The sequence below is a fragment of the Acomys russatus genome, chromosome 32 (assembly GCF_903995435.1).
Source record: "Acomys russatus chromosome 32, mAcoRus1.1, whole genome shotgun sequence".
NCBI lineage: Eukaryota > Metazoa > Chordata > Mammalia > Rodentia > Muridae > Acomys > Acomys russatus.
The window spans coordinates 36,989,473-37,007,456 of NC_067168.1; the positions used below are offsets into that span (position 1 = coordinate 36,989,473).

General features: G+C 41.1%; 1 protein-coding gene across 23 annotated transcripts in view; it reads left to right on the top strand.

Annotated features, from left to right (window-relative positions):
• Lrrfip2 (LRR binding FLII interacting protein 2) overlaps positions 1–17,984 on the top strand; it is a 106,503-nt gene that overhangs the window by 59,683 nt on the left and 28,836 nt on the right. For 6 of the 23 annotated variants that reach the window (XM_051140079.1, XM_051140083.1, XM_051140081.1 and 3 more), the window contains 10 exons: positions 658–732; positions 2,326–2,376; positions 2,458–2,502; positions 3,559–3,606; positions 3,940–3,996; positions 7,012–7,080; positions 8,889–8,978; positions 13,557–13,601; positions 15,092–15,208; positions 17,833–17,904. In XM_051140079.1, coding sequence (XP_050996036.1) covers positions 658–732; positions 2,326–2,376; positions 2,458–2,502; positions 3,559–3,606; positions 3,940–3,996; positions 7,012–7,080; positions 8,889–8,978; positions 13,557–13,601; positions 15,092–15,208; positions 17,833–17,904 — 669 coding nt within the window. The remainder of the gene's footprint in view (positions 1–657; positions 733–2,325; positions 2,377–2,457; positions 2,503–3,558; positions 3,607–3,939; positions 3,997–7,011; positions 7,081–8,888; positions 8,979–13,556; positions 13,602–15,091; positions 15,209–17,832; positions 17,905–17,984) is intronic. The other 17 variants (XM_051140091.1, XM_051140094.1, XM_051140095.1 and 14 more) reach the window with 7 other exon arrangements.

Sequence of the window (17,984 nt, forward strand, 5' to 3'; positions counted from 1 at the left end):
CAGGAGGGAAGAGGGAAGAGGGAGAAAGAGCATACCCGGAAAGCAGGTTATTGAGAGGCCTTGGGGTATGGGCACTGGCTGGGGTGTACTGCCTGGGTGAAGGTGTGAGCAGCAATGATGGCAGAAGGCAGCGCCAAGAGCGGTCGGGTGGGGCAGTAGCAGGGCCTGTGGTGCAGTGTGGTGTGGTGTCAGCAGCAGAGAAGGACAGTTCTAAGCAGGGGTTGCATGCGTGTGCTTAACCTCTAGCAAGAGCGAGATTTGACAAGGGGTTTTTCTAAGCTAGTAATTTATAAAAGTGGTAATTATTCAATTGCCCTAGGTGTTTCAGGGTTATTCTTAAATGCAGAATGAGAGTAACACAGTTATCGGCCTTTCATTTTTATCTGAGGGTGTATTATCTGGTTTTTAAAGTAGTAATAATTAGTAATGACTTTGCTTGAAGTAGCTGACCTTTAATGCTTGTCCTCTTGAAGAGATTTGAAGCCGCTGTTACTTGGCCTTTCTTTGCTGTGAGCTATTGCTCTCAAGGCGCTGTGCGGGGAAAGAAAGAACCTCGGCAGTGTCAGATGTTGCCTGTGTGCTCAGAATTTATCTTGGTTGTGGTTGCATCAAAAACATGTAACCTAAGAAAACTGTGCTAATGTTTGCCTTTTGCAGAGTGGCCTCTACTTTGACCAGAGAAGCTATAGCAGCCTTAGACATAGCAAACCTGCCTCTACCTACTGCTTCCGGGTCTGTCTGAAGTTCTTTGGTCTCATTTATCTTACCCACCCTTAACACATCTCTAATCCCCCGTTTGCGTTTTGACTATCTGGAACTAATCTGTGAATGGTTTGGATATGCTGCTTTGGTAACCGATTCATATAATTCTCCGTGAGTGTATCTTTAGGGAGAACTGTTAAATCACCGTGTTTGTAATGAAAATCTCAAACAGAAGAATTTGTACAGTGAACATTATATTCTCACTACTTAGATTATATAGTTTATCTCCTTAGTCACATAACTATTGTCTATTACCTCGTCGATCATGCCATGCCTTTGAGGCAGAGCATCGCTATGTCTGTAGTCCAGTCTGCCATAGCCTCCTAGCTGTTGGCAGTAAGATGGGGTCACCATGACCAGCTTCTACCCAGTTTTTTGATTCAGTTGGAAATAAGTTCTAGGCATCAGTATGATCACTGACAGGTACACTTTAAAAATTTTATACGTGAAAATATAAGCTACATATAGGACAAGAGAGGGCTGTTATTATTTGTTAGCATATTAATGTACTGTTAGAATCTTGGTTTTCTTTATTGTCTGTTTTGGGGTTTTTGCTTGTTTTGCTTTTGAGATGAGGTGTGTCTCTGTAGCCACGGCCTGGTCATTCTGCACCAGCTACCTGTTTGCCCAGGTTGCAGGCCAGTATCACCACAGCCAGCTAGGTGGCTCTTTTACTTTTTTAAAAAGACACTTAACATTTAAAGCATACTTTAATGTGTGAAACCCAGTACATTTAAAAGCATGCAGGAATGGGAGCTAATCTATATGATGGAGCAATTCATTAGCACATGCAGGGCTCAGGATTTGATTCCAAGCACCGGGAGCACTCTATCAACTTAAAAAGCACCGGGAGCACTCTATCAACTTAAAAAGCTGCCTGCACACATGATTTCACTATTCTTATTTGTCTAGGTTTAGTGAAAAGAACTGAACATTGTGTCTTAGTTGACAGCAGGGAAAGAGATGCAACGTTTTTATAAAAAATGCTTTTAGTGCATGAACTCTGTGACTGATGCGGTCTATCTGGCTAAAAAGCATGCAATACTCATGGTGTGTTTTGAAGAAGAGGCTTTCAGATCTATTTGGAAAAAGTAGTGAAAACAGTGACTAAGGACTTGCTTACTTGAATCCCCTATAACCTGGCAAAGCCCACTGGGAGTCTGCCACAAAAGCATTTACAGTGTCCCAGAGCTCCTGGTGACACCGGAGCTCCGAGACCACCATTTGACACACGCCCAGTGGCGTGGCGCTCTTTGCCTCAGTGCCTTGCTGGGTCCCTGACTCACATCCTGTCAATAATTTTCTAATATGAAAAGATTGTAGACATATTGATGGACAACTGCTAGAGTGATTTTCTTTCTTACCCTTAACAACATTCAGAAAGTTTCTACTGACTTTAGTTTTCATTTAATGTGTTTTTATACTACTTTAAGCACTTGGGGCTGGCTAATGCGTTATATACTCAAAAATCATAAACTTAAAGTCTTCTGCTTGTGTGATGGTGAGGTACCTTCTCCTGCCTTTTTGTCTTTGTTTATTTCTGTTACTATGCCTCTCTTACAGTCTTCTTCCCTGTGCAGTGAGCCGCTGGGGACATCCAAGAGTCAGAACAGGGTTAGTACTTTGCAAGAAGCATGTTGCCGTCTCAGCCACCCATGCCATTCTTCAGGTTTAATTAGTGCACTTTTCCCATAGGCCTCCCCTACTGCAAATTCTGGTCTGCTGAGAAGTACCAGTCTGGTTTGTATTTCCTTCATCCAGTGTGTGTGCTATGGCAGGGCCACTGTCGGGCGCTGCTGAGCTGTGTAGCCTTTCTGCCATGTGCCCTGCAGTGTACGCTACTTGTGCTTAGGATACAAAACCTGTGTGTGTTTAGAATTGTTCCCTGCAGGGAGATAGACTCACCTGGGTCTTACTACACTTACATAGTTTTCTTTGGTACAATTGAGACCCTAGGCTATGGCAATCAAGTCTATTAAGCAAGCTGAATTAAAAGCATAACCAGTAGCTTTGTGTGACTTGCCAGTTGTAGGTGCTTCTGGTTGTTGTTCTGTGGCCAGTTTCGGAAGACTGGAACCTCAGGAATGCTTACACCTGTTTACTTCCCTGCTGTTTGCTTGTTTAAGAGAATAAATGAATTAATGTTAGCTTCCTCGTGTTATAAGATGATGGTGAAAGAAAATACTGTAGTTTTTTTTTTAAAGATTTATTTATTATTATGTATACAGTGTTGTGCCTGCCTGTACACTTGTAGGCCAGAAGAGGGCATCAGATCACATTACAGGTGGTTGTGAACCACCATGTGGTTGCTGGGAATTGAACTCAGGACCCCTGGAAGAGCAGGCAGTGCTCTTAACCATGAGCCATCTCTCCAGCCCATGTAGTGTTTTTTTGTTTTTGTTTTTGTTTTTTTTTAAACCAAGTATATTGGACCTGGAGAGATGGCTCAGAGGTAAGAACACTGTCTTCTCTACCTGAAGTCCTGAGTTCAATTTCCAGCAACCACATGGTGGCTCATAACCATCTGTAATGAGATCTGGAGTCCTCTTCTGGCAGGCACGCACACAGACAGGCAGGACATTGTATGCATAATAAATAAATTAATTAAAAAACAACAACAACAACAACAAACCAAGTATAATGTTGAAATTGTAATGAAACTGGTACAGTGAACTGTAAGAGATTATAACACACCATACTGTAAGCATTTTTTGAATTATGAACTGCCAAAATAATCAAAATACTTCAAAATAACTCCAGTGCTCAATAGATAAGTAATATTCTTTTGTTCTTCAGGCATCATTGTATGATGGTGGATTGTATAATCCTTATGGCTCTCGAACTGTAAGTCTAAATGGGGAAAGGGGAGATGCAGGAAGGGACAAAAGTCATTTAGTATTACCATCCCCCAACATTTAGTCTGGCCCTGTACTACAAGCTGTGACCCATTCATTTAGCCAGCCGTGAGATGGTGACTACTGGGATTCTGAGTTAACTAACATATGACAGGCTTCCCCTCCTCTTTTGAGGGTGGGTGTGAGGTGGAGTATCAGACCAAGGAAAAAAGCAGCTATTTTCACCTTGGGCATTAGAAGTTAAGAGTGGGGTCACTGTATTCCCAGCAGAGAAACCGAGCTGGCCATTGTTGTAAAGCCTTTCTTCTTGGAAACTTTATAGCCATCTGACTACAGTTACTACTCATCCAGAGCCAGTTCCTCCCGGAGCAGTCCTGTGGTGAGCAGTCTGGTTTCTCTGCATGCCGTAGGAATGTTTAGTTGCTTTGCACTCACACTTTAGAATAGAGTGGTGTGCTTCACTGTCTTGTGCATGGGTTATGTGCTCCTAAGTCTATAAAAAGCAACTGCTAATATGTGCTAATTGACTGTTTCTGTGTGGACCCAAGTAATTCCTCCCCCACTCCCAGACAGGGTTTCTCTGTGTAGCCCTGGCTGTCCTGGACTCGCTTTGTAGACCAGGCTGGCCTCGAACTCACAGAGATCCGCCTGCCTCTGCCTCCCGAGTGCTGGGATTACAAGTGTGCGCCTGGCTCCAAGTAATTTCTTTTCTTTTCTTTTTTCTTTCTTTCTTTTTTTTTTTTTTAAGATTTATTTATTTTATTTATTGCATGTGAGCTCTTTATCTGCAGAAGAGGGCATCAACTCTCATTATAGATGGTTGTGAGCCACTATGTGGTTGCTGGGAATTGAACTCAGGACCTCTGGAAGAACAGGCGGCACTCTTAGCCTCTGAGCCATCTCTCCAGCCCTCCAAGTAATTTCTTAACTGAGTCTGGAACTGAGGCCATTGGGCAGCCTTAAAATGTTTGTATTATCATTTGTGAGATATATTCTGCCTTTCAAGTATTGATAATTCCTGTAGGTGTGCTGCTCTGGGATTTTCCTGTATATGTTCCTGCATCGCCATTTCCTTTGCTTACTAGCCCTTCTGTCTTTAAAGTGGGAGAAGTAAAACAAACCAACTCACTCTCTCTCTTTTTAAAATTTTATTTATTATATATACAACAATCTGCCTGCATGTGTGCCTGCCTGCCAGAAGAGGGCAGTAGATCTCATTATGGATGGCTATGAGGCACATGTGGTTGCTGGGAATTGAACTTATGACCTCTGGAACAGCAGCCAGTGCTCTTAACCTCTGAGCCACCTCTCCAGCCCACAAACCAACTCTTAAAACTTGTTACATACAACGACCTGCTCTTTCTGGAACATTAAAATTTATTTTACAGCTTATATAAGTAAGTAAAGTTAGTAAAGGAAAGTCTGAAGTAACATGGGACCTGATCACATGCAGATTATCATGGGACCTGCTCCCATGCAGAATAACATGGGACCTGATCACATGCAGAGTAACATGAGACCTGCTCACATACACACTTTCAGAGATATTTTGAACGTGTATGAGTGATTTTCATTTTGACCACAAGTGGCTTCCTTTCCAGTATATGTGACTCCTCCATTTTCTTAATGTATCCTTCTATGTCAGTGCATACAGATCTGTAGCAGCCTTTTTTACCATTATCATTTTTTAACAATTATGCTATGTCCCCTTTTCAATTATTACCTCGTTTAGTTTCATATCATCAAATCTTTTCAGTGTCAGTGTACTATTCTATAAATGCATAGATACTCATTTTTAAAATTATTTTTCTGTTGATGGTCATTTAGATGATCTGTGTACACATGAGTTATGCGTGCACACGTGCACAAGCACATAGTATACTTACATGAGTGTATCTGCAAGACAAATTGTGCATCAGGAGTTTAAGAGCATACGCATTGTTTAAAAAAGACTTATTTTTGTTTTCTGTGTATAAATGTTTTGCCTGCATCTACCTGTGTGTACCATGTGTATGCCTGTGCCTGTGGGGGCTGGAAGAGGATATTGTATCCTCTGGAAATTCATTTACAGGAAATTGTGAGCTACCATGTAGCTGCTGAGAACCAAACCCAGGTCCCTTGCAAGAACAGCGAGTGATCTTCACTGCTGAGCCCCCCTCCTACTCCTTAAGAATTACATCACTGTACTTCTGCAGGGTCTGGGGGTCACTGTGTAAACCAGGCTGGCCTCAGACTAACAGAGATCCATCTGCCTCTGCTTCCTGAATGCTGGGATTAAAGGCGTGTGCCACCATGCTCAGAGCATATGCATTTTAATTTTGCTATGTATGACCACATTGACAACTAAAAAGATGGTACTAATTTACATTCCCAAGCAAATGATTAGGTATACTATCTTTTTATCCTTACAAATTATCCCAAGCTGGAGAAATTAATAATCATTAAGATTATATTGTAGCAGGGAAAAGATGAGTTCTGTGGGCTTTCTTTTATATTTATGTTTGTAGTTCTGCTCATCTTGAGTGGCAGTTCTCAGAGATGTCACCCTTGTACTAATAAAAACTCATGGGTGTGTTTAGGGCACAAGGGCTTTTTCACAAAAGAAGGATGTTTACTCTTAACCCACTGTATACTCAAATTCTACTGGGCAGTTTTTAGACATGGTAACATTTTTAATATGCCAAATGTAGTAGCCCCCTGCAAAAACATTTTTGATAATGTACTTTCAAAAACACATCAGTGTAGATCCTTGTCCTTGTGAGCTGGATAGCTCCTATTTCATTTGCAATTTGGGTTCAGAATTCCTACCATAGTGATGTCAGAATGGCACCCCAGTGACATCAGAATGGAGATAAGCTACTTGTACCAAAGATGAGCTCTGCTAGTGGAGTGGAAGAACACGGCCCCTTGAAGGGGAAAGCAGTGCAATCTCCACTAGTTATGTAGGGATGAGTGCCTGGAAATGCGAGCCACTGCCGTGGGGCTTTGCTGGTAGGAACCTCTTTGACATATGTTATTTCATTGTAAAACATCATTGTTTTTTCTTTTCCAAATGAAATCATAAGTGTATTTATTGACCTCTCAAGGGACCACACAGATCTACAAGTCTAAAGAAGCGTGACTTCCCCAGCTGCCCTTGTCTACTTTACTCATCCCCTCACCAGTGTAAAATCTAAGTAAAAAATGGAGTTTATCTTTATTCTTGGTGCTTTTGGGAAGTAACTTGATTTTCAATGATAGTTCATTGTGCCTTATAGCAGCTTATCTCTTAATGACGCACAGTGGCTTACGCCAATTGTAGTGTTCATGCAGAGTGGCCTCCTGAAAGGCCCCGTGTGTTTATATATAGTCTGCAGGACCCATAGAGAAACTGAATCCTTTTCACTTTCTGTAGTCCTTCGATGATGACACCGCGAGCATTGTGTCTTCTGATCGTGCCAGTCGTGGGCGAAGGGAGAGTGTGGTGAGCATGGGCTGCATGCGAACAAATACCGCTTTTACAGTGACAGCAGTGTGTGATTATGTGAAATTTACTGCAGAGTAAAATTTGCATTTGACAAAGCGAACATTTTCCTTAAATACAGCTTTAGTGAACAAGTTGCTTTGTAATATGATCTTGAGAATGAGTCATAGATTCACGTTTTATGTACAAATCATTTGTTGAAAACCTTTTGCTTTATTTGTTGTTTCTTTTTGCATACCTATTTATCTGCTTATTTTCCAAAATGAGCCTCTCTAACCAGAGCCACACTTGCACCTGGGATCCAGAGCGTTGCTGCCTGCATGAGCGTTGAGCCAGTGCTTGTCTAGATCTTAAGACTGTGGCCCTCATCAGCTGTTGACAGCTCACAGTCCACCTAATTAATCAGAAACTGGAAATTTTGCAGAGTGACATTTGTTCTCTCTAAGGAACTGACGTGGGAATTATAGAGGATGGTGGGTCAGCTTGGAGCTAGAGTACAGAGGCCTGTGAAGCTATGTATGCTTCCTTCCAGAAAGGAGTAGACCGTTTAGTGCAAACTAGTGAATGTAGATGATTGAAAACCCACAGTCCTATTAGAGAAGGGAGCAGCATGTTGATGTGAGATCAGTCCATCCAATTACAGCAGCTGGGGTCCCTCAGGCAGCATGTAATGCTCACACTTATGACTGAAGGAGAAATAAAAGTCACAACACCTGAAAGTACCTTGGAAGCAGTGCAATGGACAGGGTAGGGACTTTACAGTGTTGCTGCTGGGCTTGCTTCAATGCGGACAGTAGAGATGCGAGTGGCTGTCACTTTGTTGTTGGCTTAATATATATATATTCAGTGAGTAACTATGGAAGATGCTTTTCAAACTTGTAAGGTAGTGGGTACTAATAAATATTAGTATATGTAAATCTAAGTTGTAATACTGTTTTAAAGAATAAAGATATCATTGATGATCTTGTTAGTCTTTGCAGGCTTCATACTTTTAAGAGTGTCTGTCCCTGTGGGTTTCTGAATCCACTTCTTAGTGAGGAGTTTTAAAGCAAGGACAAGAGCTTAAGAATAACCGATAAGTGGGGTCTAGTCATTTGGTAGGTGATAATGGAGCACTGCTATATTTGAGACACTGTGAGGAGTGACACGTCAACAGAGCTCTGGCTTTACTGAGCTTATCTCCTAGGAAAAGACATAGAGATAAACTAGTGAAGACCGGAACACAAAAGGAAGATAGCTCAGGCATGAAGAAATGAGCAGGTGAATGCGGCAGAGAACCGTGGGTGGGTATGTGAGAGTGACCCTGGAAGAGCCTCCAGAGACTTCTCACAGGACAGGCTCACCTGTCTGAAGAGTGAGGGGCAGGATTTCCCAGGCCAGTCTTCTCATTGCTTTGTCCAACAATTCCTGGTATAATGACATGTGAAAAAGAAAAATTGTTGTGGAAATTGAGTATTGCCAGAGCCAATAAATAGCCATAATGAATTATAATATTGTAAAGTACAGTAGAGCTTTCCCAGTAGCCCGGAACACTGTCCTCACCAGTGCCTACAGTGTGCAAGCTTTGCTTGTCATGAACTCAGGCAGAAAATGGTCTCTGGGGCTTAGAATTGCACTTAAAATGGAAGAAAGAGCTTATTTCAGGGAGCTGTGATGTCACTCTTCTCTTGATTTTTGAAATAGGTTAATTGCATTTCATGATACTTTATCAAACACCAAGTTAAAACATGTGCACAATTTCCCACTGTTAGCTCGTGTCTCTTTCTTGTTTCTGACTTTTAAAGTGTCTCCTTTTCTCTGGCTGGAAGGTCTCTGCTGCTGACTACTTTAGTCGCTGCAATCGTAGGGGGAGTGTTGTCTCTGAGGTTGATGTCGCCGGCATCTCAGACTTGAGCAGCGTGAGTGTGTTGCATGGGGTCATTGTGTTGTCCCCAGCATGTGACTAACAGCTTATGCAGTAGCTATTTTTAAAATTAGGAATCTAACTAAACTCCTTAGACATATTTGCTTGAGCATATTAATATGAAACATAATTGCTTTGAAATATATTTGTTAGAATGTACTTTAAAGAAACACTTTTTTCTTACTTTGCGGCATTCCTTCCCCAGAACTCATCAGCATCTTCAGTTATTCCCAATATCATACTAATTTTGTTTGGGATGTTTTTTCACTATTTTTTTCTGAATCGATTCACATCATGTCTTTTCCTAGTGAGCAGTTTGATATGCATACCTAACTTAACATTCCTAAGGAAATCAGCTCTCTTAACCACCTCGTGCAGGCTGGACGAGGTGGCACGCGCCTTTAATCCCAGCACTAGGGAGGCAGAGGCAGGTGGATCTCTGTGAGTTCAAGGCCAGCCTGGTCTACAAAGAGAATTCAGGACAGCCAAGGCTACACAGAGAAACCCTGTCTTGAAAATCCAAACAAACAGACAAACAAAACACCCAAAACACCACCTCATGCGTGGCCCATATTCAGATGCTTCTGGCTTACTCTCTCCCCCCAGCTTGTTTTTCATAGATCTGTAAAGTGATAGTTAGACTTTAAAAGCTGAATAATAAAGTATGTTACTTAGTAAAACGGCACTGATTTCCTGTTTTAAAGTGGACTCTGGTGTTGGTCTGAGGCACCCTTTCTAGTGCTTCCCCACCTGTGGGGACTGTGTGGAAACTGTCCGTGGAGGCATCTCTGGGTGCACACCCTTCAGGTACAGTGTGACCTGCCTTCTGAGCTCATTTCTCCAGCCCCTCCCCCACCTGGCTGGCACCATACAGACAAGCCCTATTCTGATTGCCCAGTACTTTGGAGGGGATGAGAGATAGCAGTTCTTGCTGGAAATGCAGAAATAGTTTTTTATTAGCACTTCACTTCACTTCACTTATGGTACGAAGTAGCTATTTCTGAACTATTTTAATTCTAGAAAATAATTTTAATTATTTTAATTGCAGTCCCAATTATTCCACATTACTGGTTCTTAAATCTGGCAGTACAGCAGGCTTGTCTTACTGTGGGTTACACCAAGGACTTTGTCTACATCGGAAATTAGAAGCTGGTTTCCAGGTTATTCTTTGAGATGTTGTCCATTTTATTAACCTGCTTGGTAACCTCTTTAATCTTAAAAACACTTAAATTTATTTTGTGTATTGTGTCTGTTTGAGCATGTGGCATGGACACGTGTGTAGGTGAAAGGACAGCTGGCAGGAGTTGTCCTTCTCCTTTTGAGTAATCCTGAGCATTGGACTCATATCCTGAGCTCAGTGGCCATCCTCCCCACTCCCCTTAGATATAATTGAATGTACCGTCTATACCTGTTCTCTTCATAGCTTGTTTTCTGCCAGTTCCACAACTCATGAGACCCGAATTGGTGGCTTTGTCCTCTCCACATTTAGTTCTTGGCAATTTGCTTTAGTAATTATGTAGAAACGAAAAACTTTACAATCTGTCTCTTCCTGCCTCTACTAACTAAATAAGTCTTTAAGCAAAAGATTGTCTAGAACAGGGCTTTCCAAGTATTTCTGTTACTTTATAGCTTATGAGCCATTGCCTTTTGTTGTTTTTAAGTGTCTATAAAATACTATTACTTTCACCTTTTGATGATGTGCTCAAACAAGCAACTCTCTATTTTAAAAGGCATATACTTTAGTTCATCTCACTGAAGCAGATGAAAAGGGGATTTGTATTGGTCTGTCTTTCCCTGTCCCCAGCTCTGTCTTTAAAAGATCTTTCTAGCTGCCATATTGTAGGTAAATTGTATGCTCACAGGATGATAACCCTGGATCCAGGAGGTGCTGGGAAAAGGTGTCAGCCTGTTCTACAAGACTACAGGATCCATGTACTATTATTACCTCTTGTCTTTCTCTGTGGCTCAGGTTAGAATAAAGGAAAATAAAAACAAACGAGTATAAATGTGCTGACTTCTTATTCATGCTACCTATTTTTTGAAAGAAGTCCTTAGCCAGATTCACTTCAGGAAATTACTAAATCCACTGTTCACTTCCCATCTATGATTATGGAATCAGATCCACTTTCTGTGTTTACTTTAAAAAATTTTTTAGATAACCTAGTCATTTATTAGGTTGAATATTCTTAATACAAAATCCCCAAAATTCATAATGTTCTAAAATCTGACAGTTTTTGAGTACTAATGTGGTACTATATAACCTGGGCTATAGTTAAACTTCAGTTACATTAAAAATAACATATAAGATTAACTTTTGTGTATAAACTATAAAATAACAGATGTATTCTATATTTAGACTTGGGTACCATCCCTAAGATACCAGATATCTCAGTGTGTGTGTGTGTGTGTGTGTGTGTGTAAATAATTTCCACAACTGAGAAAAAAATCCTAAATTTGAAACACTTGTTTTCCCAAGTATTTCAAATGAAGGATATTTATTAGAAGTTAATGGATAATTGTGATGCAATGAATATATTTAACAAACCACATTGTAAACACTTTATTTAGAGTATGCTTAACATGATTAAGTGTTACTGAATTTAAAAGCCTTCTTGGGATCTGGCAGGTTCTTTCAGACATCGTTGTAGACATTAGCTTCTCAGTGCAATACATTGTAAGGATTCTTGGAGCTTTACAATGTAAGCCTCAGACTCAGACGTGAGACCGAAGGAGTCTCTGGCCACGTCACTGCAGCCACAACAGCGAGGCTGTGACGTAGCTGCTTTATGCTGGCCTAATGATTCCTAAGGTTTGGCACATGATTGGGTTGACTTGTGACAGGTGGGATCTGTCAGAACACGGCAAGCACTGTAGAATCAGTGATGTGGCCGCTTCAGTAATGCAGCCTCTGAAGTGTAGGACTACTCCAAGGTGATGGTCCCCAAATAGGTGAGTTTGGGGGTCACTTGTATAAGGTGGCGTGAAGAGGACTTCAGGTGGACTAGACTATTTTAATTTTAAATACTTATTTTCTCATTAGCTTATTAGCAGAAAGGAATTAGAAAATACGTATAAAAATAAGGCAGCTTATGAAGATAACACTTTTTACTCTGAATGATAATAACTGTTGGGCAGTGCCTTTTGCCAGTGCAGTTGAGAGGGATTCTTCCCCATTTAGAGCAGAGAGTGGCAATATTAAAACTCCAGCTGTCATTGCTTGCTTATTGTAAAACGTTTTGTGTTATTTTTAAATAATCCAAATAAATTAAAATGGTTTCCTTTTGAAAGTGTAACAGCAAGAAGTAGCCAAAAAGTTAAACATCAAAACCCAGCAGTTGTATCATTGAGAGAGTACTGAATAAAAGGTCTTTGTTCAACATGGTAACTGGGTAATAAAAGGTGTATTAAAACCTTTCAAATGTGAGGAGGTTGGGTTAAAGTCTTCTGAGCAAAGGCAGAAATGATGATGCTTTACAATTTTAGTGATTAACTGAAGAAAGTTTTCAAATTCCCTTTCTAGACTGGCCTGGGAGGCTGATCTCAGGACTGGGAATATTTTATTTTCTTTTAAAGTTCCCATGTCACTTTTTAAGTATGGATAACTAGTATATGCAAGCAACTGTGAATGCTGTAGGTCATGAGACACCTTCAGATCTGCCTGGGACCTTTAGTAATTGCTCCACCTCCAGCTAACTTTCCCACCTCTAAAACTTTCCCCCTTAGCTACAGCTAGAATTTCAGAATAGCTCTTTAAGGAACCTTCCTTCTTGCAGCAGGTTTGGGAGGCCGGAGAGACTGAGGCTTTAGCAGCAGAAGACAAGTTAGTCTGACTGTGGTATGTCACAGGTCGAGATGACCTGCCACTGTGAAGTTCCTACAAGGGCAGCCTGTTAGCACAGAGCAATGGGCTCTGAGCCCTTCTACCCTGTCCTGCCAGTACAGAGAGGACATGTAGACAGAGGCTTGCATGACAGAGATCAGACAGCAAACAAATGGGTCAGTGTCACAGTATTGGGGAACAAGAAATGCTATGAAGAAAAGTAAAGTCTCAAACCTCAAAAGGTTCGTTCGGTAAGGGGGGAAAGTAGGTGGAGGATGTATCTGTGACATTGTTGTGAACATTGGGAGGGACTTGGATAGATTGTCCTTGGCAGAGCCGGCCTTTTTGTATGGTTGGAGTTTGCTATGTAAAGAAAAAATGTTTAAGTAACCTACTTTTGACATTAAATAGTTTTATACATTTATTATGTGTTTTAATAATGTTTAAAATATTTTTGTATTGACATTTGTAATACTCATATTGAGGTTTGTATGTAATTTTCTTTTATGTATTTTAAGTACCATGAAAAGGAAAATCTGTCTAAACAATCAAAAACTGTTTGCTCTCTGCCTGTCTTAGGGTAGGAACTAAAGGTTCTTAACATTTTGTCATAACTTTTGCTTTTGTTTTAATGTATTTGTTTTTAGTTCCACACATTGTGGAACTTAGAAAACGCCATTGGGGTTGGTTCTTCCCTACTAAATAAAACTCAACAATGCTGAGCATCATCTTGATTTTTCTTTTCTTTTCTAGTTGGATGAAAAATCTGACAAACAGTATGCTGAAAATTACACAAGAGTGAGTATAAAATTCTTGATGGGATGAAGTTCTCAAGATCAGCCCTGTGCTTCCTGTGACTCTTCCATTCTGTTTAGCACAATTGGCTGGCAGAGCTGTTCTTCGTCTGTTTCCTGTCCTTGACCCCTCAAAATTCCTTCAGCCTTAGGTCATGTGAAAGCCCTGGGAAGAGAGAAGCCTGTGCTTGATTTTAGTGATGTCATCCCTAAAGCTCTTGGCTATCCCTTTGATTCCTTGTCTCTAAAACCTGAGACTTAGAAGCCATTGAACAAGAAAATGAAGTCTCTAGGAATGCACCAACAAACTCAAACTCATAGTTCTGGGTTTTTTTCCTTGTATATAAATCACTTCTATATGGAAAGTTGGACAACTCTGTTGTAGAGGAGTGCCTCTGTAGTAAAGGTTCTTTTTTTCTAAACATTTTTGTTGTTGTTTTGGTTTGGTTTTTCAAGACAAGGTTTTTCTGTGTAGCCCTGGCTACCCTGGAACACACTCTGTAGACCAGGCTGGTCTTGAGTTCACAGTGATCCACCTGCCTCTGCCTCCTGAGTGCTGGGGTTAAAGGCATGCGCCACCATGCCCAGCTTCTAAACATATTTTGAAGAAGACAGGGAAATGATGTGCTATATTAAATTTTATAATGCAAAGCAGAACTAAAAGCCCATGGAATTAAAAAAAAATTTTTTAGCTGTACTCTAGAAAAAGCAAAATTAATTTAAATAATATTCAACCCAAACAGCAACACATTTCAACATGGAATCAACGTAAATGTTTTGTCTTGTGACGTTTGAGTCAGGGGCTTAGTATGGATCCTGGGCTGACCTTAACCACCTGCCTCAGCCTAATGCTGGGCTTACAGTGGTATACCACCACACTCCACCAAAATGCCTGTGTTGCACCTTGTCCACTCTGCTCTCTGCAGTGGCCCTTGAAGTCTGATGTGCATTTCATCCTCATTAACTACATCTCACATGCTTTCACATGGTTTTGACAAGTATCCTAGGTACCACAAGTCTCTGTTGTTTATTAGTCAAGTGTGACTTTGGAGAGAGCAGTCTAAATTCATAGCTGTGTGCGATGTTCTTGCTCTTAGCAGAGATGAGCTGCTTAAGCAGTGTTAGGCACTAAGGTGTGTGTGTGTGGGGGGGGGTGCTAATTAGGCACTATTACACAGTTCTGAACAACTGTTAGCTTGACAGCTCACCCAGTAGTGGCTGAACGTAGCAAAGGTGAGCCCAGAATACAAAGCTTTTATAAAAATTATTCCCAGCTTTGCACTCTGGATTCTGGTAAGGTGTTTGAGATGATAAAATGATATAAGGTATGCCTCCTCTCCCCACACCAATCTAAACTGCCAAAGTGGACTGCACTTGGTGACCTCCTAGCTACATTGTTAGAATGTTCTTCTGAGGCTCCTGCCCCAGGCTTAGTCTTCACAGCAAAGGGTTTTAACGAAACAACTCACAAGTGTTATATTCTCTCTTTTCCAGCCTTCATCTCGAAATTCTGCCTCAGCAACAACGCCTCTAAGTGGAAACTCATCCAGGCGGGGCAGTGGGGACACCAGCAGCTTACTAGACCCAGATACTTCGCTAAGTGAGCTGCGGGTAAGCCACAGGTCGTCTGCTTGTGAAAAGCAGCTTTGGTTTCTTTGTAGTTCGTGGAGCTTTTAACACTTCATGTGACTTAGGGAGGAAAAAAAAAAAAAATAGGGCTTCTGTAAAGACATGGTTATCACAGCTCAAAAATCCCAGTTATAGTATCTGTGTGAAAGTAATTCTGTAAGTAATTCTGTAAGAATGACCTTGCCGTGTTTTAAGTGGAAAATATTTGGATTTACAAAGAACAACAGACTATGTGAAGGAATTATTAGCCTTTTGAGCCATTGCCATATCAGCTAGCTACTTGAGTACAGTTCTCAGTATTTCATGGTAATAAAAGTATAATATTTAAATAACAGAAGTACCTGAGCTAGTGGAAAGTTTACTTGATCCATTAGTTGAGTTGTCATCTTTATTAACCTTTTTATTTGGGAGATGCAAATGTACCAAAAAATTATTTTAGCTGTCTTATTTGCTGAATCTGTTATCCGAGGAATGGATCAAGACTTGTGAGACAAATTGCATTCATTCACTCACTCATTCACTCACTCCACTTTTCACTTGGCAGTGGACATGTAGACAGCCAGTCATATGTCTTCAGGAAATCACTGTCCATTAAAAAGACAAACTGATTTGAGCCAGTTGAGCCAGCTAATGATATCAAGAACAGAATAAATTAGTTTAGAAAGGCATTGTGTGAGACTGGGAAAAGAGATAGCAAAGGCTTTTCAGAGAAGCAAGCTCATAGCTAAGTCTTGAGGGCAGTATTAAAAATAAAGCATGGTCCCTGGGGGAGAGTCTGTTGAACAAAGTCAGAGAACTTAAAGGTTTTTTTATTGGTCAGATGACTTGTGGAAGGTGAGGTCATAAGGAAGAAGGAGTTGCTGGTGAAGGAAAGCAGGAGGGTGGGAGTGTGTGTGTGTTGGTGCTGAGATGCCGGGCACACATCACAACTGTGCTGTTTGGGATAGGATGATTTGCAGTATTATTTGATTGCATTCTTTTGTTTTGTTTTGCTTTTTGCTTTTCGAGACAGGATTTCCCTGTAGCCTTGGCTGTCCTAGATTAGCTTTGTAGAAGACCAGGCTGACCTTGAACTCACAGCAATCTGCCTGCCTCTGCCTCCCGAGTGCTGGGATTAAAGGTGTGTGTCACCACACCTGGCTGATTGCATTCTTAAAAGTAACTCTATCCACAGTTATGTACAGGGAGAACATAACCCAGGGCTTGAACAGCGAGGATAAAGTGGGCAAATGAAAACTTTCAGGGGAGAAAATGTAAGAAATTGGTGATGAAGGGAATTTGCCACCCTAGGATTAAGATGGGCACCTAAGTCAAGAGGTGGAATATGAAACAGATATTAGCCTTTTGCTCTCTTGCCTTTTCTTTTTGTAAAAGTGAGGTTGCTTACATTTCTGTGGGTTGCTTGAGCAGGTGGAAGGGAGGCCGAGAGCTGAGGGAGAGCAGAGAAGAGCTGATGGCAGTGTCTGAGGCAGGAGGAGAGTGCTGTTTCCTGGAGGGTAGCAGAGGAGGGGATCATGGACTGGGGCAGGCGCCTGGCTTCTGACATCACAGGGCAGCGTAGAATGAGGAGCTCTACAACAGTGGCAGGGAGGAGAGTTGATCAGGGCAGTGCAGCATGCCTTGGAAGATGTTGAGTTCTTTGAGCTCTTACTGTTGACCATATGTAAATGCTGGGGGCACAGGCTGCATTCTCATGGGACAGAGGACACCAAGACAAGCCCTCCCTGTCTTAGACTTAGATAGCTCTTATATAGTTCTTGGCATTTGTGTAGTTTCTTTCCCTTGAAAGACTAGCCTCTGAGGAAGAGGTGAAGTTTTGGGTGGTAGTGCTGATTCCTGATGGGCCAAATGTCTGTTGAATAGACTGATGAGTACAAGACAAGCAGAGCTATTAGGAGGGAGTGCGATGGGCAGGGAGAGCCCAGGGCAAGATGGTCCCCAGCAGTCCACGGCTGCGGCTAGCGCCCACCTTCACTTTACAGGATGAGTTTAGACACAAGAAAGAATATTTTCCATTTAAATTGTGGTCTATTTTTTTTTTAAGAAAATAATTTATGGAAACATTTGGAGCATTGCTCTTCTCATCACCTGAAGGTATCCTCACAATAGAATCTCTCACTGGAGATGCTTTTCATTGTGTAACTTTCTTCTCCTTCTCCCAATTTAATGAGCTCAGTAACTAAGTGATTTAAGAGTGACTTAGTTCTTATACTGTGTGTTGTTTTTTTTTAAACTTATTCATGGAGAATAAATTTGCTTCAGATTAATTTACTATGTTGTTTAAGTGAAGCCCTATAAAAATATTTGTGACTTATAAACTTTAAAAAGTGTATTTTAAAAATGTTAGATTTACTATACATTTAAAAAAATGTTTATATCCCTGCTTCTGTTTTCTAATACCAAGAAAGTACTGATACTAGACTGATTTTCCCAGTTCTACTGTCATTTGAAGGATTTGCCTCTTGTAGTGGTTTGGGGGCGGGGGTGGCAGGTTGTAGCTTTACATTTGGATTTCTCTAGTTTTAGTTGAACTAAGTTGTGTTTTCATCTGATTCCTCTAAGTTTTGAGATATATCTGTGCAATGGTTCCTTCCTATGTCCTGCAGGACATCTATGACCTGAAGGACCAGATACAGGATGTAGAAGGGAGATACATGCAGGGCCTTAAGGAACTGAAGGTACAGGGCGCCTCCTGCACCCACGCATGGTCTGTCTGCAGAAGTGTTGTTAATGGTGGTTCCAGGGGCCTATTAACCGC